The sequence below is a fragment of the Dipodomys merriami genome, unplaced genomic scaffold, assembly GCF_024711535.1.
Source record: "Dipodomys merriami isolate MVZ:Mamm:240054 unplaced genomic scaffold, mDipMer1.0.p SCAF_25, whole genome shotgun sequence".
Classification (NCBI taxonomy): domain Eukaryota; kingdom Metazoa; phylum Chordata; class Mammalia; order Rodentia; family Heteromyidae; genus Dipodomys; species Dipodomys merriami.
This window is the reverse complement of record NW_027203937.1, coordinates 20,994,430-21,016,264: the sequence shown is the minus strand read 5'-3', so window position 1 is coordinate 21,016,264 and position 21,835 is coordinate 20,994,430. Positions and strand designations below refer to the sequence as shown.

At 38.2% G+C, this 21,835-nt stretch overlaps 1 protein-coding gene across 2 annotated transcripts; it reads left to right on the top strand.

The window, feature by feature from the left end:
* Positions 1 to 941: 941 nt before the first annotated feature.
* LOC138836487 (interferon-induced very large GTPase 1-like) lies at positions 942 to 20,970 on the top strand. 2 transcript variants are annotated; one of them, XM_070035219.1, is made up of 3 exons: positions 942 to 1,070; positions 12,344 to 12,406; positions 13,536 to 20,970. In XM_070035219.1, the coding sequence occupies exon 3, from the start codon at positions 13,538 to 13,540 to the stop codon at positions 20,816 to 20,818; it is 7,281 nt and encodes a 2,426-aa protein (XP_069891320.1). In that variant the 5' UTR covers positions 942 to 1,070; positions 12,344 to 12,406; positions 13,536 to 13,537; the 3' UTR covers positions 20,819 to 20,970. The 2 variants fall into 2 exon arrangements, with proteins under 2 accessions (XP_069891320.1, XP_069891319.1); XM_070035218.1 differs by lacking the exon at positions 942 to 1,070 and having other exon boundaries at positions 12,254 to 12,406.
* The last annotated feature ends 865 nt before the right edge of the window (positions 20,971 to 21,835 follow it).

The window sequence follows — 21,835 nt, the reverse complement described above, 5'->3', positions numbered from 1 at the left end:
AAATGTTCATACAAAGTTTACTTGTTTCTCATTGTTTCAATTGTTCTTCTCATACCAAAGCCTTAAGGATATATAAAAAGTTTCAAGAAGTTTGAATTTATATTTTTCCCATTTATCTTTCTAGTCTGAAATAAACTGACATAATGAAAGTTAATGAAGGAAATTTTATAAAGTTATTAATGTGACTGAGTTTGGTTGGTAGCTATATGGAACTTAATGAATCTCAACAGTTCTGGGGGCTAGGAAGGTTGCACGTGGTTTGGAAAGCTGGAGGTTGGGCCCTCAGTGAACAGGGGTTATCTTGCTATGCAGGTAGCAGCCACCTATGGTACTCTCTGGGCATATGTCATACTCCTAGCATCTTGTTCCTGTGAGACCACCTTTCCCATGTCCAAAGGGTAACATCCAATAAAAAAAACCTCTACCTGTGTCTTCACTTTTCTAACAGAGAAATAAATTACTCAGTCTCTGCAAAGCCTGCAAGTTCTTCCAACAACCAAGTTAAAATTTAACAAACAAATAGGTTCTGATGAGGTATTTTCATCTCTTCTCTGTAACTTGGGGATCTTGGACTCAAACCTACTATGACTGGCTGGCACTAAAACATTGCTCTCTAGAACATAAACACAGCCAAAAGATAAGCTTGTATTAGTAAGATGCTATTTCAGACCCTTTATGCCCTCTGTTGCTCATGATATTTTACTGAAAAAGTTGTTTAATAACACAACATTAACTTGAATAAGACAGCTCAGATATGTATATACTAATTTTTTATTCAATCATCACACATTAATTGAATATCCATATATTTAATGTGCTATGTTTGGAACTGAAAATACAAACAGGAGCATTACAGAACCACCCCCAAAGGGGAGGAGAATTAGAAGGCTGTCCTTTGGGAGGTGCTCTGCTCTGAGGATAAAATCCAGCTCCTTCTCCACGTTAGCAACTAAATCTGAGCTGCAGCTGGCAGTCAGCAGCCCACCAGCTGTGGGGAAGACACCTGTTCATCATACATTTCTCTCTGGAGCAGACAAGCTGAAGATGAGCAATCGGCCATCAGGAGACAAGTAGGTGAAATAGAAGGTGGGAAATGGGGTAGGCAAATAACTACAGCCACGACCAAGAAACAAAATAGAAACAGAAACCACCGGTTTCTGGGAACAGTTGAAACACACAAAGATTATAAAATGCTAAAATTGCAAACATGAATTAAGCTGTTCCAAAAAGTAGTTAAACTGTGGGAGAAGGAGGACATAATCTAAACAGAAAATAAACAAATTAGATAATTTATTTTATTGACTCAAAGTAAACCAAGATATTGGGAGATTTTATTTAAAAGAAGTGTGTCAGATATTAGCAGAGTAGTGTTGCAACAGGGACCCAAACATCAAATCAACAAGTATCTTAAGTGAAACAGAAGGGAAATTCTTTGAATTCTGTTCACAGGATGATAAGGCTGGGAAGTCATCAATATGCAGGAGTTTAAGATTTGGTACAGTTGATGAATACTTTGTAATAGAGTAGAAAGGAAGAATAATTCAGCTAACACTTTATGAAGCAAGAATGGGAAATATTAAGGGTCTCAGACCATCTAGCTAGTCAGATAAGTTAAAAGAGACTTAGATTTCACCCAAGTCTTATGAAAAAGATTGCTTCTTTGTTCTGTGTTTTATACTGGGGCATGTGGTGAGTGTGTGTGTGTGTGTGTGTGTGTGTGTGTGTGTGTGTGTGTGTGCATGCGTGGGCATGTGTGTGAAAGAGAGAAAGAAAGGCAGAGAGACAGAGAAAGAGAAAGAAAAAGAGAGTCCTAGAGCTTAAACTTAGGGCCTAGGCACTGCCCCTGGGCTTACCTACTGTCCAAAGTCTAGAGCTCTGCCATTGAATCACAGCTACATTTTCAGCCCTGCTTCTGCTGCCTTGGGGGTGGGGGAAAGTGAGGCAGTGGGGGAAGGGGGGAAATGGCTCCGCACCCCTCTTCTTGCTAATTTGCACACATTGGCTGCTCCAGACACATGCACTGCTGGGCCAGCCCTTTCTTATCCCTGCTCCCTGGCCCCGCCCTGCAAGGGGGTTGGCATGGACCCAGACTGTGGGAACAGAAGGTTCTGGGCCTTCTCCTCCCTCCCTCCCCGACCCTTGCTTCCTCAGGCTGGACCTGGGGTTGCCCTTCCTGTAATGCATTCCTGCCTTGGCGCCCCTCCCCCACCACCCACCCTCTCACCAGCCTTGTTCTGAGCCCACTACGGGGCCTCATCTCTCTTTACAGAAGTAGTTTTGTTCTGGAAATAAAGATTCTAGGACTTAAATTTAAAAAAATAAAAAATTTATGTGATGTAATATTCTAAGTCCAAAAGTCAGCACCTTAAGAGGTAAGGTTGATGGCACTATCTGGTATCTAAATGTAGGAAATGAGATACATGCTTAGGAAAAGGTAAAAATGTAGTTACAAAAAATGAGTTTTTAAATAATTGCACTTGGAAATGATTAAACATCACTGTAAACATTTACACAGTGAGGACAAAGGTTATTCTTAGGAAAGGATCACAAGGGCTCAATAGCTATATATATATATATATATATATATATATATATATATATATATATATATATATGCATATAAAATGATGCTTATCGAAATGAACTCCAAGAAATGGAAACAAGAGGGTCTGGGAAGGTGGCTCAGTGGCTTAAATGGTAGAGCATTAGCCTTGAGCTGAAGAGCTGAGTAACAGCACTCAGGCCCAGAATAAAGGCCCCACGACTGACCAAAAAAAAAAAAAAAAAAGATATATATATATATATATAATTATTTATTTATATATGTGTATATATATATATATATATATATAAGAAATGGAAATAAGAGATTTTCTTTTTTTTTCTTTGGTTTATTCTCATTTGTTGCTGCTTTGTATTTCTTACCTTTGTCTTGTATTTAATTTATCTGATTTGAGGCAGGGAAAGATAAGCAAAGGTGAGACAAAGAGGAAGCAATTTAGCAGTGATACTCACCAGACACTATGTTGAAAGTGAACTATAAAACTTGTAGGGTAGGAGATTCAGATGGGGAAAGACCAGAAAAAAATGAGGGACATATACCACTGTTCAAAAGGAAATGTACTCCTTACCTATCTTATGTAATCCATGTGAACACCACTTTTACTCCCCCCCCCAAAAATTGCATTTTTTAAATGATTGTTTTGAGAGGTCTTGAATGCCATATCAAAATTAATCATAAAAATTCTATTAAATGAGAAATCAAGTTATTTAAATTTTATTTTCAGGATGTAAAGTGATAAATAAGCCACAAAAGGGAGAGGGAATGGATTTAAGAACTACTTTTGCAATTCATATCTACTAATACAAAGTATTTGTCAGAAAAAGGAAAAGAGCTACAAGTCAATAGGGTAAAATAGAGCAGATATCCAACAGGAAGCAGTTATACTGAAAGAATGTGGAAAACTGATTCTTAGCAATCATTTCACCATTTCTCCAATTTAAAAATTAGATGGAATCTCCCATCAAAACTTTTCCTAGCCAGGTGCCCTAGGCCCATGCCTGTAATCCTAGCTGTTCAGGAGGCTGAGATATGAGGATCATGGTTCAAAGCCAGCCCAGGCAGGAAAAGTCCCTGAGATTCTTAGCTCCAATTAACCACTCAGAAAACCAGAAGTGGTGCTGTGGCTCAAGTGGTAGAGTGCTAGCGTTGAGCTGAAGAGCTGAGGGACAGCACCCTGGCCCAGAGTTCAAGCCCCATGACCAACAGCAACAACAAGAAAAGAATAAAAAGATACAATCTCAGAGGATTATTGTATCCAAGATCCCACAACTGGTAAAAAGTGAACATCAAATTTAGTCTAGCTTTCCTCTTATGACACTGTGTGTTCTCAGAGAAAAGAGATGACAAATAATTGTTGCATTTGTCTATTCAAACCAAAGCTCTCACTTTCCTTGTCCCTGACAGGCAAAGAAATCTGGAAAATTATCTTCTTCTCTGTCCTTCATTTGAAATTAACAGTCATTCATAATTCTTTAAATTTCATTATTTCTAAATTTTATTTAAAAAAAACAACAAGCAACAGACAGCATCAGAAACAGAGGTAATCAGCATTTTATAGGCAATAGATGAGACAATCATCAACACCCCACTTATTCCTATCCCACTAGAAAGGAAGATCCGACCTAAGATAACATGCAATCTGTGGGTGTACTTTTTAAAAATATATATAAAATGATTATGTCTTTTTAAAATTTATATCATATTCATTTCCACAGCTATAAAAACTCTAGTTCCATGTAGTTCAATCCTTCCCTTTTTATTTTTTATACATTTTTTACTGTAAAGATACTGTAAAAAAGGTTACAGTTACATGAGCAAGGTAATGAGGACATATCCTATCAAGCATTGTTACCTCCTCCTTTGTTTTTCCCCTACCATCCCTTCCCATTTTTATGTGTATTTTCAAAAGTATACCTTTACATATATTAGCACAGATTTAAAACTAATATATATATATACATATAAGTTAAGTATATTTATGTATAAGTTATGTATATATAAATATATATTTATATTCTATATGTTACATTAATATATGACATATATTACACTCATATATTGGAATATATTTACTTATTTAAATATATTTTTATAATGTATAATATACAAAAAATATACTTATATATAAGTATATACTTATATATTATATATTAAATATGTTATATATTTTGTATTTTATTTACATATTTATATATTATATAATTTATATATTAATATATATTCATATGTTTATTTATTTTATATATTTTATTTTATATTTATTCTTATGCATTTTATATATATTGAATGTTATATCATATATTATGTTATATTTATATTTTATATTTATGTTGTATAATATGTTATATATAAATATAAAATATTTTTGTATATTATACAATATATTATATATTTATATATTATATAATATATATTATTTAATTTTCGGTCTGTCATGGGGCTTGAACTCAGGGCCTGGGCACTGTCCCTGAGCTTTTTTGCTCAAGGCTAGTGCTCTACCACTTTGAGCCACAGCTCTACTTTTAGTTTTTTTCTTTTTCATTGAAAAGATAATGAGCAAGGGGGTTATGGTAACATCAGAATGGTAATGAATACATTTGGTTTTAACCATTGTTTACCCCAGCCTTCATTTTATCCTGCTTATCTCTCCCTATTCCCCTCTCCCCAAGTTGTAAGGTTCATATCCAATGTAGTGTCAAGTATCAATGTTGCATTGGTTCATCCTTTGTCCTGCTGTTTCTGTGATTCCCTTTCCTTTCCACATATTAATTAATCTTATATACAAGACAAAATATACAGAAAACTAAAAGAAATGAAAATTAAGAACTACATACAGGACAAAATAAGAACCTCTTGTTTCCATATCTTGGAGTTCATGTTGATACACTTTATTATATGGTCCTATGCACTAAGCAATTGAGTTATTGAGATCTCCTGTTAAGAATATCATAGACATATTTTAGTTCTTACAAATGAATGAAATCATGCAACCTACTTTTCTTTGGTCTTACTTAACTTAATATAATTTTTCCAAGTCTTTTCATTTCTTTACAAATGGGGCAATGTCATTTTTTCTGGTGGAAGCATAGAACTCCATTGTGTATACATACCACAGCTTTATCCATTCATCTACTAAGGGGCATCTGGATTGTTCCATATCTTAGCTATGGCAAATAATGCTGCAATGAACATGGTTGTAGTTGTAGCTTTAGTATGGCCTTGTTTGTGGTCATTTGGGTAAATGCCCTGGAGTGATATTGCTGGATTATAGGAAACTCTATGTGTAGTCTTTTGAGGAACCTCCCACCAACAGTGTAGTAGCATTCCCCTTTGGCCACATCCCCACCACAATTTGTTGTAATTAGTTTTCTTGAGAGTGGCCGTTCTAACTGGTATAAGATGGAATCTCAGTGTTGTTTTGATTTGCATTTCCTTTATAGCCAAAGATGTTGAGCACTTGTTCATGTGTCTCTTTGTCATTCATATTTCCCTCTTTGGAGAAGTCTCTCTTAAAGTCTTTAGCTCACTTTTTTAATGGGGTGGTTGTTTCTTTGGGGGTTTGTTTTGGGGGAATTTAATTTCTTTTTTTTAATTTAATTTAATTTTATTTGTGAACATACTGTACAGAGGAGTTACAATTACATGGGCAGGATAATGCGTACATTTCTTACCAAGCATTGCAGCCTCCTCCTGTGTTTACCCTTCACATCCTTTCCCAGCCTCCCCCCTCCCACCCAATCCCAATCCTTCTCCTTCCTCCCCCCTTCCTCCCCCCCCCACCCCCGCACCGACGTTGTAAAGCTCGTTTTGGACATGACAACTTGTACTTCTCATTGTTGCAACAGGTCCACCTGTATCCTTAAACAACTGGTTTTGGGGGAATTTAATTTCTTGAGGTGTAGGTATATTTTAGAGATGAGGCCCTTGTCTGTTGTATGGCTAGTGAAGGTCTTCTTCCAGTCTATGGGCTTGCTAGCTATGTCTTTTGCCATGCAAAAGTTCTGCAGTTCAATGCAATCCCACTTATCCAACCTTTCTTTGATTTCTGGTGTTTCTGGGTCTTTATTAAGAAAGTTTCAAACTGTGCAAAATAGGCCTAGTGTTTCTCTTTTTTTTCTTTTTCTTTTTGCTGTCTTTCTTCTTTCCTTCCTTTCTTCCATCTTTCCTTCCTTCCTTCCTTCCTTTCTTTCTTTCTTTCTTCTTCTTTTTTTTTTCTGTCGGTCATGGGCTTGAACTTTGGGCCTGGGCGCTGTCCCTCAGCTCTTCAGCTCAAGGCTAGCACTCTACCACTTGAGCCACAGTGCCACTTCTGGTTTTCTGAGTGGTTTATTGGAGGGAGATAAATATATCAGGGACTTTACTAACCGGCCTGGTTTTGAACCATGATCCTCAGATCTCAGCCTCCTGAGTAGCTAGGATTATAGGCACTGGTGCCCAGGTCCTAGTGTTTCTTTTATTCCTTCCTGTTTTATTTTCAGGATATCTGCTTTTACCTTGAGGTCTAGGATCCATTTGGAATTGATTCTGGTGCAAGGCGATATATAAGGATCTAACTGTAGTTTTCTAAACAGGTTTAGCCAGTTCTACCAGCACCATTTATTGAAGAGGTTGTCTTTCTTCAGTCCTATTTTTTGACTCTATTGTCAAATATTAGGTGACCATATGTCTGCAGGTTCATTTCTGGGTCCTGAGTCCTATTCCACTGGTCCTCAGGCCTGTTCCTGTGCCAGTACCAAACTGTTTTTATTACTACTGCCTTGTAATAGAGTTTGAAGTTTGGTATTGATATTCCTCCAGTACTGTTCTTCCTGCTAAGGATTGTTTTTGCTATTTGGGGTCTTTTAATATTCCATTTGGATTTTTGGATTGTTTCTTCTATTTCATTAAAGAAGGAATACAATAACTGTATTGTCAAAGCTCATAGAACTCATTAACTTTATAGACCATGAGAAAGACAATTTACCCATGAAGTTTAGAATGTATTTGTGACTTTAACTAAGTATCACTATCCCACAATACTGTGAAATCTATGTAATCACTTAGTCACAATACAAAATTGCTACAAAAAAGAAGGAAGTTGGGATATTGACAGGTATTGCATTGACTTTGGATATAGCCTTTGATAATGTTGCCATTTCACAATGGTAATCCTCCGAATTCGGGGAGCATGGAAAGTTTTTTACTTCCTTAAATCGGCTTTAGTTTCCTTTTTCAGATTTTTGAAGTTTTCAATATAGATGCCCTTCACTTCTTTGGTTAAGTTGATTCCTAGGCATTTTATTTTTTAAGGCTATTGCAAAAGAAGTTGCTTTCCTAATTTCAGCCTCTCCCTTCTCGTTGTTGGCATAGAGAAAAGCTACTGATTTTTTGTGTATTACTTCTACACCCTGCTATTTTGCCAAAGTTTCAGATCAGCTTAAGTACCTTGGGAGTGGACTCTATGGTATTCACTAAATACAGGAACATGTCAACTGCAAAAAGGGAGAGTTTTGCTTCTTCTTTCCCTGTTTGGATCCCATTTATGTTTGCCTTTTGCCTTACTGCTCTACCAAGGAATTCTAATACTCTATTGAAGAGGTCCACTTCTAGTTTTTGAATGGGAAATTGGAGATGAGTCTCTCTCACAGTGACAATTCTGCCAGGGCTGGCCTTGAATTGTGATCCTCAGCTCTCAGCATCCTGAGTAGCTAGGATTACAGGTACGAATCAATGGCACCCACCTAAAAACTTTCATCTTTTGCATTTGTCTTTCCAGAATATTAGTAAGTGAAAGGTCCATAATCCAGAAGTCTAACACCATGTTTTAGGATTTCTTAAATATTCACCTGTACACATACTGTTCTTTCTTCAAAAGACTTTGCTTTGATAAACTGCTTATATTCTCCATTTCTACTTCAGTGACTCAGATTACACTTCCACCTGATAGAGTCATCTTAGTGTTTCTTGGTGGGTAGGTGGACTAATTAAATAGTCCCTCAGTGATGGATTATTCATGAAGGTGTTCAATTCCCTTTTGTTTATGAAAGTTTGTCTTCCCAGATATTATTGTTGATGATCATGCATGGTTTTCTGCTGAGCTGAGAAATTACCTGTTATTGAGATTTCTCTGCACAAGTCACATCTCTCTACCGTTTCTAGAATTCTCTCAATACTTGTCCTTTGAGAGTATGATTAAAATGTACGTCAGATGGTTCTTAAGGATGCAGAGTATCCTGGTGGTCTATCCTAAAAGAGTTCTTTCTGCCTTGGATGAACTTAGAGATTTATACTTCTGGACCTCTGGCTTCCTTCACCTCAAAGATGACTGAAATGGGGGCTGGGAAGGTGGCTCAGAACTTAGGACAGTGTGATCTGGTGTAACAAGCACAACTGCTCTCTCAGGAGAGGATGTCCCAAATGCACACTGGTTTGCAAATAGAAAAAGTACTTAGTAACAAAAGTATACAAATCATTCCCAAGGAAAAGCCACTCACCCAAAGGGTTCTGAGAGGAATTAGACATGAGTTTTTTCCCAGTCATTAGGTTCTTAGCTGGAAGTGCCCTGATCAGTTTGCTCCACAAGGAAAAATGTTATTAAAAGAACACAAAGCTTTAGCACAGTTTTAGCAACAAGAGAGGTTTAGAGTGGATGCCGGTGGCTAACACCTATAATCCTAGCTACTCAGGAATGGTTCAAAGCCATCCTGGACAAGCAAATCTGTGAGAATCTTATCTCCAATTAACCATCAAAAAGCACAGCTGTGGCTCAAGTGTTAGAGCATCAACTGTGAGTAAAACTGCCAAGCTCTAAGTGTAAAAGGTCCTAAGTTCAAGTTCCAGTATTAGTGCAAAAAAGAAAAGAAAAAGAAAAGAGGTTTGGAAAGAATGATCATTGAGCTACATGTACCTGGCATCTTCTGTTAAAATGGTAGTTAACATACTAGAACAGAAGTTGCAGTCATGCATAGTTTTTTAATTGGCCATCTTTACAAAGTAATAATTTATATGTAAAACAAACTTAATTCAATTAGAAGATTACATAAACATTTGGGAATGAAACACACATTCTACATTTATCAAACTGCAAAAACAAGTACAAAATAATGTTTATGATGCCAGACACCAGTGGCTCAGTATGAGCCTAATAATCCAAGCTACTCTAGAAGCTGAGATTTAAAGATGGTAAATTGAACCTAGCTTGGGCAGGAAAAATCCATGAGGCACTAATCTCCAATGAACCACCAAAGCTCTGGAAGTAGGGCTGTGGATTAACCGATACAGTGATAGTGTTGGGAAAAAGAGGTAAGGGACAACATATAGACCCTGTGTTCAAGGCTCAGGGAAAAAAGAACGTATGTTAAAGAAATCATCCATAAAATGCCAAGTTAATTCTTCTAATTTAATTTCTCTAAGATTTCATTAGATAGAATATCAAAGATTATATTTTAATAATTCAAATGCATTTGTCTCTTTCATTTAGAGTGACAACATACTTAGGAATGTAAAAACTGCATACAGACTAGAAGAAATATTTATTTTCCAATTAAAACTTTTAAGTATCACATCTTAAATGACTACACTTATTCACATTCTCATCAATTGTTATTAAGATTATTTTTTCCGATTAAGCCCCACCAGTAATTTTTTGTTTTCATGGTAGTAGTTATTCTGACAGAGATTAGATCAAATCTCAGTATAGGTTACTTTTCTGTGTATGTGTGTGTGAGTGTGTGTATGTGTGTGTATTTGCACGTGCATGCACCAGTCTTGAGGCTTGAACTCAGGACCTGGGTACTGTCCTGGAACTATTTTGCTCAAGGTTAGTGCCCTACCAGTTGAGCAACAGCTCACTTTCAGCTTTCTGGTATTTAAGTAGAGATAAAAGCTTCACAGACTTTCTTGTCCAGGCTGGCTTTGAACTACAATCCTCAGTTCTCAACCTCCTGAGTAGCTAGAATTACAGGCATGAGCTTCCAGCGACCAGCTGGATATATCCTGCTAAATGTGTCATCTCACACAGGAAACAAAAGGACAAATGTACTAAGGTCCACTGAAATAGTCTCTGTTGAAGTTTTCTCATGATAATGACTTTATGAGCCAGAATGTTTCATTAGTCAAGTTTGTTGTTGTGTTGTTGTTGTTTTTGTCTGTCATAGGGCTTGAACTCTGGGTCTGAGCACTGTCCCTAGCTCAAGGTTAGCACTCTACCACTTGAGCCACAGTGTCACTTCCGGCTTTTTCTGCTTATGTGGTGCTCAGGAATCAAACCCAGGGCTTCATGCATGCAAAGCAAGCACTCTACCACTGAGCCACCTTCCCAGCCCCCATTATTCAAGTTTAAAACGGAAACTTTTTCTTTTTCTTTGTGTCTCCTTTCCTCAAATAGGGATGGGTTTCAAAACTAATATTCTTTTTTTTAAAATTTTATTGTAAAAGTGATGTACAGATGGGTTATAGTTACATAAGTAAGTTATTGAGTACCATTCTTGTCTAATTTGTTACCCCCTCCCTCATTTTTCTATTTCTTTCCCCCTCAAGCCCCATATGTTGTAATGATCATTTCCAACATATTGTCTTGAGAGTATCACTACTGCATAGGTTCCCCCTTTGTCCTTTGTCTCACCATTTTGTTATTCCCCTTCCCTTCCCTAATTCAGATAAATGTAAATACAATACCCATGGTGCCAAAATCAAATACAGTGACAACAGGGGTTAAACCATAGTGGGGAAAACACAAAAGAAAACAGAAATCACCTAGTATATTAAGAACAACAACAAAGAAGAACCCCTTGTGTCCATGTCATGGAATCATTTCATACATGGTCATATGTACATAGGTAGCAGACCTTAGAAATTACTCTTCTGCTGTCCTCATTTGCTTAGCAAATCAATAAGGCTTATTTACCTTTTCTTTAAAACTATGTTCTCATTACTTAGGAATGGGCCCTGACTTCAGGGATAGAAATTTCAGTAGCACAAAAAGATAGAAGATATTTGAATTCATTTTTAATAGAATTAATTCCATCTATCCAGATTTTGGAATCATCAGAAGGAAGATGGGGGCTACCAAGAATTTAAGGAAAAACAAAACTAACAAAACAAAATCCATAACTTTCTACTTACAAATTATACAATATTGAGACATGGAATAGTAACCATCAAGGTGTCTGTTGGATGATAAGATAAACAACTCAATTTGTAGATATCATAATCTACTAACCCATATCCTGACATAACAAAGAAATGAATATTCCTTGTCAAATATCCCCAGTTAAAAATAACATAAAGTGAGAAACCTATACTCCTCGCATGGCAGCTACTCTTACTTTGTATCATTTTTATCTGATAGTGACAAAAAACATACACTGGGTAGAGATCTCTCTTTCCTTGACCTTTCCAGCCCTCACCATAGCCATTACATGATATTGTCATTCCCATGGTGTAATCACCTCCCCCAAAGTCCTCCCCCTTAATATCTTTAAGTGACAATGAATATCAACATGAATACTAGAAGGGACAAATATTCAAACCAGATCAAATAAAGCATGCCAAAGATGATAACTACAATGACTATCCAATAAAAAAATGTGAAGCCATAATTTAAGAAACAATGGAGTGAGAATTTACAGGTTAAGATGAAAAGTATGCTGTACTAAGTATATATTGAGAGGAAGATGAGTAAATGAACTACCCATTAGATAAGCATAGTAGTGTCATTGAATGGAGCAGGAATTTTGAAAGGGTAAACTGGATAATATATGACACTGAAATATGTGAAATCTCATCTCATCTGCCACCCAGGTATATACCTTGAAGACAACAGAAGCAGAGGTGATTCGGGAACAATAGCAACATCTGGATCAGGTACTCTGTCTCTATGGTCTGGAAAAGTAAGGGAAGGGACACAGCGGGAGAAGTAAAACACCAAAGGTTTATTAAAAAAAAAAAAAAAAAAAGCAGAACTCTTGCCAAACAGGAGCAGTCTCAAGGGAGGGTACAGCCTGGAGTGAGTAATGTGGAGACTAATAAATTATCTCTAGGAGAGAGCTACATGACTCTCAAGGTCACTGGACAGCTTCTGGAACATATTAATTCCTAGACCTATACAGAAACAGTGTGCACAAGCTCTCCATATATCCTTTAGCTTCTGTGACTGAATATCCATTTTGATATAAACATCTAGGGTCTAATAAGTCACAGTATATGTGAAAGTCTTCCAGGAATAATGGACTTCTTGAAGAGTAAAAAGTGCCGAGCATAAGCCTGAACAGAAGTATGTTTAAAATGACAAATGGACAGAAAAACAAAAAAAATGAGTTAAGATATAGCACAAAAATAAGTATGAAAGCATAAACTAATCTTCAATGTATAATGCCCTGGGTTCAATTCCTCAGTACCACATAAACAGAAAAAGGCAGAAGTGGTGCTGTGGCTCAAATGGTAGAGTGCTAGCATTAAGCAAAAGCTCAGGGACAATGCCCAGGACTGAGAAAAGAAGGAGGGAGGGAGAGAGGAAAAGGGAGAGAGAGGGAGAGGGAGAGGAGAAAGGGAGAAAGGGAGAAGGGGAGAAAAGGAGAAAGGGAGAAAAAAAAAGAACTATAAGTTTAACAAGCTAATTAAGGAAAGACATAGAAATGACTTGCTTTTAAATACACACAAACTTGTCAGACATAAATATTTTAAAATTCTATCCCTAAGAGATTTTCCAAACTGTGGGAAAAATAAAACTAATTACAAATGCCAAAATCAAGTAATTATATTGCATCTGAAAATACCTACTTTAAAAATCAGTATTTTGAGAAATAGGAGATGGGATCTAACCCACATGAAAAAGTTTTGAATGAAAACAGAAAGTATGTTGAAGACATACTTAGTGGATACAATGAGGTCACAGAGACACCTATAAATTGCAAGTTCATATATTTGACTGTGTTCCAACACTATAAAAGGTCAGCACACAATCAGAATAACTGAGTTTCTGTTTTTCACACAGCCATGGACTCAGAAGAGTCCAACACAGACTGTCTGCTCAAAGGAAAAAGGAGGCAAGACCTCCAAGAGATGCTGACAGAAGTAGGACTGTCTGTTGAATATTGGTTGCCTAAGCTACAGCAACATCTCGGTGTGAGCTGTGCCCAAGCCTTACAATACTTAGAAGAAAAGGACCTCCAGAAACTGAAGTCCCAGGTACAGCATTCATGGGAGAAAAAGGCCCTGGAGAAGTTGATTGACTTGGCACAATCAAATAGTATGTCAGCCTTGGACAAGTCACCAGTGCAGATGATAAGGAAAAGGCAAAAGCAGGCAGAGCAGACACTGGAGGAGCTGAAGGATTTGCTGTTAGAAGGAAGGTGCAGACAAGAAGAGGCAGTGAGGAGAAAAGAATCAGAGCTGAGGGAAGTAATGGAGATCCCTGAACAATACTGGCCACTACCTGAACAGCCACTAAGCAAGGTTGTGGAAAGCATCCAGACACAACTCAGTCTCACTGTGCAGACACTGTCCCACAGACAAAACCTCCCAGATAGAGATGTGGTAAGAAGGGCATCTGGAGGACTGGCCCTGCAGGGAATATATAAAACCAGTCACCAAATAGATCTGATCCAGAAGAGAGAAGAACTACTCAGTGTCCCCAAGGAATTCTTGCTTCATGGCCCAGAGCAAGGCACACGGATGGAAACTAGAGAATTTACATCTTCTCATACAGAATCCATGTTTACCAGGATTATAGAGACCTTGGGTTTCCGTGTAGCTGCCTCAAGCAAAGGTGAAGGTTGGGGTTTTAATTTAGAAGCTGGTGTGGATGGAAGCACACATTCAGAATCCAAGGAGACTCAACAATCATCATCTAAGAAAACTTACTTCTGCTCAAGCAAGTTCAGCTACATCCCCTTGGCCTCCTGCCAATTTCCCATGGATCAACTCCAGCTCTCCAAGGCTGCTTTCCAGGAACTGAAAACCATTGAAAAACTTCTGAGTGAGACTTCAGATTCAGACAAACTGCAATTACTGAGGCAGAGAACTGAAAACTTCTTCCTCAGATTTGGTTCCCATGCTAACCAAGGACCCCTGCACCTGGGAGGAATCTACTGGTGGAAGGCCACTGCAGAGGGTTTCCAGAGTCACCAGATGGCTGAGGTGAAGCACCAGGCAGCAGAGGCCCTGAATATTTATATACGAGGCAGCTACAATGGCTTTGGAGTGAAAGTTGCTGCAGAAATAGATAGGTCACATTCACATTCAGAATGTTTCACTGAGAGGAAAAGTCTACAAAACCTCCAAACCACACTCCAGTTATCAGTGGCCCAGACTGGAGGCCCAACAGAAGCAGATGGACTTGTCCAGTGGAAAGCTGGCCTTGTTGCCAACAACCAGACCTGGCATGTTATTGACAGAGGGCTACACTTGGTGCCCATTTGGGACATCATCCTTTCCCACCACAGAGGTGATTTTAAGGACCCCCTTCAAGTGGCTACCTGGCTGAAAGACAGTTATGTCTCTCTGACTGGCCTTGCTGCACAAATCCAGGATGGAGAGGAATTACTGAGTGCTGAGAAGGAGGTTAGAGAATTCCTAGAGGATGTGAAATCCTGGGAAGTATCTGATCCTGAAAAACAGCTTAAACAACTGATGGATTTCATGCAACTGTTGAGTCATAAAATGAAAAGTTATGACATTTGGATTAAGTTATGCCTCACAGATTGGGACCTGCAAAATTTTCTACTAAATACATTCAACTTTTGCAAAAAGTCATCCATGTATAATACTAAATTTATTAAGTCTCAGTTGTGCAGTCTTTTGGATCCTCACGTCTACAAAGTGACCAACTTTCCTCAGGCTCGTTCCATCATACAGTGGATCTACCAGTCAGAGGCAGACCCAGAGCATGTCAACATCACCCAATTCTCTCAATTCATCAAAATCTTAAGAGAAGTCCAAAATAACCTCATGGAAATGAATGTCAAATCTGAGTCCACTGAAATAGTGGAAGAAGCTCAAAGAAAGGCCACCTATGAGGTCAGCATGGCTCTCAGCTGCTTCTTAAATTTCCTCAAAAGAACAGAGCAGACAGATGAATACATCCTGCTTCTCTCCATTGCAGCTGGTGCAGGTTACCAATTGACAAATGGCATTTTTCTTCATCTACTCACATGTGATGAGTTAAAGTTCCTATTGGAGGAAATGCAAACTGCCCTAAGTAAGTACCAGGAGCTTAAAAATGTTAGCAACCACAAGGCTCAGGCATTCCTGCTGCTCACAGGTCTGACCACCACAGCTGGATGCATAGCCATTTCCCCAGAAGAAAAGATACAACGATTGGCATCAATGAAACAACATATGGGACAATCATTGTCTAGTGAAGTTGTACATATCCTAGATAGACATGGAGTAGATCACGACTGGGTAAACTTAGAGAATGATTTGAGATTGCTCACTGATGGCAATTATGAAATCATGAACCCTTCATGGAAAATGAATGAGGTAAAGAGACCTTTGGAAAGACATTCTGATGAACAGAAACATCCAGATCCACTACAGAGAAAAGAAAATAACAACAAGGATGTGATGAAAAATGTAGCTTTTCTAGACTTACTTCAGCGTCTAGGCCTAGAACATTACTACCCAAAAAAGATGAACAGAGATAACTTCCATCTCATCTACAAGACTTCTGTATATAACAACCAGCCCAAATCACAACAGGAACTACCCTTCTATTTCCTGCAGAAACTACTGGTACTAGATTGTGGGCTGAGGCACCTGGACTTCAAAAATGAGGCAATCATAGAAAATCTTGTCAGTACAAGCACATCCATTCAGGAAAATGAGGATTTTAATCCCTATGAAGATTTCCCTGAAGATCCTGACACTCTTCTTAAACGAATGACCACTATACACAGGTCGAGCATTCACCCAATGGATATCCAGATGGCCATTTTTCACTGTGTAGATGATCTTGCCAGACAATATATTTTGGCCAAATTGTCCATTTGTCAATATGCTCTTCCACTTCTGGTTCCTAATCCTTGCACTTCTGAAATTGAATTCTCTCTTTGGTCTCTCAGAAAAATTAGGAGAAGTTGGCAACATGCAAATAAATCACCACAAGGGAAGAAGAGCAGCTACAAGAATCAGCAGATGTGTCAGGTCCCTACCTCCATCGTGTCCTTCATTAGAGTTGGAAATGGCCTCTCTGCATCCAAATCACTGATAATGAACTGCCTTCTCAGTAAACGTAAACATGATGTGTTTTTTCACAGACACAGCAGAGGAAGTAGCAAAGACTGTCTCTTGATGGGGGGTGTGGTGGAAATCTGCTGGTTCTGTCCTGCGGGGGAAGAAGAAGACAGATTTGAAAACTGTGTGGCCTTCACTAATCTTCATGGAGATGCAAAGGAACATAGGCGGCAACTTGCTTTCCTACAGAAGGTCTCTTCTCTCATTGTGATCCTCATGTCAGCTTCTGATAAGAATGAAGAGAACCAAAAAATAGTGCTTGATCTGTGCAAGTCATCAAGACCTTTAATCTGTTTATTGGATGACAGAGAGAAAACCATGGCCAACAATTCTGGGAGAAGAGTAAAAATTGGCATTAGGAATAGAAATGAAGCTGAATTAACAGAGGAGCTCACAATGACAATCAGACATTTGCTAGAGATCTCTGACACTGCTCTCAGCTTAGAGGACTGTTCCTTGACTGCTCACAAGGAAGGATTTCTTGTGGATGAAGACCAGAGAGATTGCATGGAGGCCAAGGAAAAGGCACAGGTTATAATGGCCCTCCTGGGAGAAACAAACTTATCTCACATAAAGGAAAATTTCCTACCACTTCAGGGACAGCTGTGGCACAATTGGTGTAAGAAAGACAAAGAACTCTATCATCTGAGAGAAAAGGGAAACAAGAGCATTGAGCACCACAAAAGCCAGATTGAGACTGAAAAACAAACTATACGCCGAAAGCAATCGGAGAAAGCCATTATTCTTAATGATGTAATGAAGTCTGTCCTCCAAATTCTCCAACAACATTCAGAAATTCACACAAAACTCTACTTCTTACAGTGGTTGAGTTTGTTTTTAGAAAACCTCACCGCGGGAACTTTGGAAAAACTGCATGAGTGCCAACGAACTTTATGGTCACAGATCAAAACAGAAAAACACAAAGCACAAATGAACAAGTCTCTGAAACCCTGTGTAGGTCAGATGGAAGCCATCTCCAAAGAAATTCAAGACTGTACCTTGGGAATTGAGCAATTTCTCAGAGAAGTTGGCCAGATCTATGAAGCCTTGGAAGAAACTTCTTACACAAGAGATAGCCTTTTTCTCTCCCTTCCCCAAATTGCAGCAGACCTGATGCTATCTGGAGTTCCCATTGAGCTGATGGATGGGGATGCCTCATATGTACCTCTAAAGTGGGTATCAGCTGTGTTTGACAAGATCTCTGAGAAACTTGGAGACAAACGGATCTTCATTCTCTCTGTCCTTGGTCTTCAGAGCTCAGGGAAGTCCACCTTGCTCAATGCCCTTTTTGGGCTACAGTTCACTGTCAGTGCAGGCAGGTGTACCAGGGGAGTCTACATGCAACTCCTGAAGGTGGAAGAGACCTTCACAAAAGAACTTGGCTTTGACTTTGTGCTGATTGTAGACACAGAAGGACTTCGGGCTCCAGAACTCAACAACAAATCTCAGAACTGGGACAATGAACTGGCCACTTTTGTCATTGGACTTGGAAACTTGACCATCATCAATATTTTTGGAGAGAATCCATCAGAGATGCAGGATATACTTCAAATTGTTGTCCAGGCCTTTCTGAGGATGAAACAAGTCAAAATCACCCCAAGTTGTTTCTTCGTCCATCAGAATGTGGGAGAAGTGGCAGCTGAAGATCAAACCATGGAAGGTCGTCGGCGGCTAGAGCAGAAACTAGATGAAATGACAGCACTAGCTGCTGAACAAGAAGAATGTTCACATATAACCCGCTTCTGTGATGTCATTAAGTTTGATGCTAGCTCTCATATCTACTACTTTGCTCACCTCTGGGATGGCAATCCCCCAATGGCCCCTCCCAATCCTCGTTACAGCCACAATGTCCAAGAACTGAAAAGTAGAATTCTTTCCACTGCAAAACAGGAAAACAGGGGAAACATCCTGAAGATATCACATATGAAATCCCAAGTTCAAGATCTGTGGAGAGCCCTGGTGAGTGAAAACTTCATTTTCAATTTCAAGAACACTCGAGAGATCATGGCCATGGCAAAACTGGAAACAATGTACAACCAGTGGACCTGGCTTCTAAGGAGACACCAGATGAACCTACAGACTCAGCTAACCAATCAGGTTAAAAATGGAAAACTTGTCATACTCAATACAAGCATAATTGTGGATCCCCTTACAGAAGTATATCAGAGTATCAAGCAATCATTTCAAAAATATTTTACAGAGGATCCAGATAGTGAAATAATCATTCAATGGAAAGCAAATTTTGAAAATAAACTAGTAATCCTCAAAGAGACACTTATTTCAGACACTAAAAGAGAAATTAATGAACTTATTGCTCTAAAGAAAAGTCAAGAAAGACTAGATCAGAAAAAAATAGGTTATGAAACTGAATTATTAAAGAGGAGCCAAAAACTAGCTTTAACTCTAAAAGGTAAAGAATTGAGTGAGGAAGAATTGCATGAGAGATTCAACCAACTTTGGAAAAATTGGGTCTGTGATATATTATCAAACCTCCCTCAAGTCACAGAGCCTAACATTGATGTGGATCGTGAAAACATCCTTTTAGACTACTTCAAAAAAGAAAAACACATTAGGGAAGAGCTAAACCAAAAATCTAGAAAGACATTTGAGATCAATTATCACAAATATGTCCAGTTGAAAGGAAAACTTAGTTTCCTCAAAACTTTAGAAGTCTCTGATAAAGAATCCATTAAAGTGACTACTAAGCGTATTATTTCAAGATTTGAGGAAACTGTTAATAACATTGAGAGGCAAAAACGTGATTACAATCCCAGTGATTTCCATGAAATCCTTAGACTAATCGACGAGGAAGTGAAGTCTGAACCTAATGAAAAATATACATTTACAAGCAACTACAACCTTGACTTATCTTTGCATTTATCCCAGAGAGCATCAGAGATTTTTAAGGAAAGGCACAGGGCATTCAAGGAAGCAAATGATCCTGTGAAATACCTGGAAAGCAAGAAAGATGAATTGTTCCTGAGTTTTAAGATCTCCTGCCAAGGAGCCACCTCCATCACAACATTTGCTGATTTTCTGTGGCAGAAGCTCACTCCTGCTATATCCGACACCATCTGGGGGAAAATGCCCCTTAAAATAGCTGAGTACCTGCGATCTACCTGTCCTGCGTTCAATGGAAACAAGGCAAAACTGGAGAAGCACATCCTCATCTCTCTGGCAGAAGAAGAAAACTTTGATAAGTATTGGCAATATATTCATGATCCCAAATTTTTTTGTAGCAGCTACATTCAAAACCATATTAAACAATACTGTTTCAATGAAGGAGTTGAAAAAATAAAGACATTTATTCAAATAAGTTTAGGTGACATAAAGAATGCCATTCTCTCTGCCATTCATGAGTCTACAGAAGTAGCTAAAGATAAAGGCAGCACTGCATCTGAGTGGTTGGATTTGTTTTGTGATCACCTGGGGAGCAATTTGATCTTTCCACGAAGAGATTTGGTAAATATTGAACACCAGGAGATAAAAGATATTGAGTTCCTCAAAGAAGCCATGAGTAAACCTTTGGATCTCACAATGAAGGACATAGGAGAGAAACTGTTAGGTCTGCCTATAGATGAGATGGTTCCTAAAATTGAGGAAATTCTCTCTGAACATCTCTGTGGCTGCTGGAAACAATGTCCCTTATGTAAAGCAATTTGTACTAACACAATTCCTAATCATGACGGCGACCACAGTGTTCCATTCCACCGTCCTAAAGCTGTCAATGGTTGGCATTGGTATGAAACAAACTACTTTTCCATAAATTCCTGTTCTACTTCAGTAGCCAGTGATGATTACATGATTTTGGATGATGGCCGGAAATTCCCATATAAGAACTATCGACAGGCAGGAGGAGATTTTGCCACTTGGAGCATCACCCCAGATTTATCCACACAGCCATACTGGAAGTGGTTTATATCACACTTCAGATCAAATCTAGAAGAAAAGTACAAGTATAAATTTAAAGACAAAGGTGAAATCCCTAATACATGGTTACAAATCACAAAGCAGGATGTGCTTAATGACTTGAAAAAATAGCACTATTTTCTTACCACAAAGAAGCATATCTTTAAAAACTAAAAGTTACAGGGCCTAAATTGTCCTAAATCACAACCTCTTCACAGTAACAACCTTCAATGTTTTCCTTATTAAAATGCAACATTAAAATTTGAATATTTTCTCTAAAAGAATTTCATTTCTCTCTGTTTACATTCCTTTTGGTGTGCATGTTTCATATATGGAAGTTACATGTAAATAATAAACATATACAAAAACATACAGGGTTATATGCATATACATACAAATAGACTAAAGGATTTTATACTCAGGGAAGGATTACAAACTTGTAACTCCTCTGAACAACTCACCAACAATTCCACAAAATGAAGACTAGGAAGCTGAAACATGTTTTCTTGACAGAGGAGGGAAGGCAGAGAAAGGGAGATAGAGAGGGGAAGCAGACCAATTGAGAAGAAAGGTGCTGAATAGAGTCAATGTACATTTGAAAAAATGAGCCCTTTGAGCCAGGCGTGGTGGCTTATGCCTATAATCCTAGCTACTCAGGAGGCTGAGATCTGAGGATTGCAGTTCAAAGCCAGCTGGGGCAGAAAAGGCCATGAGACTCTTATCTCCAATAAACTACTCAGAAAATTAGAAGTGGCGCTGTGGTAGAGTTGAAGAGCTGAGGAACAGTGCCCAGGCCCAGAGTTCAAGCCCCATGACTAACTTTTAAAAAAATGAGCCCTGTAACTTGAGGGTATACATGGAATTGAGAACGATGGGAGAAACAATGGAAGTAATGGTGTTGATCAAGATGCATTATACTCATAATCAGACTTGTTGAATTTTATCCCCTTTGTACAACTACTTAAATTAGTAAAAGAAAAAATATAAAACATAAATGTATGATTAAACAAATGTATGATTACAATAAAATAAAATCCATTTACAAAACTCTTCTTACTTCAAACAAGTTGTGCATATTTCAAATATAATGTCTCAGAGAAAGATTTAGTTTGCTTTTATATTGGTATGAGGCCTTGAATTCAGGATCTT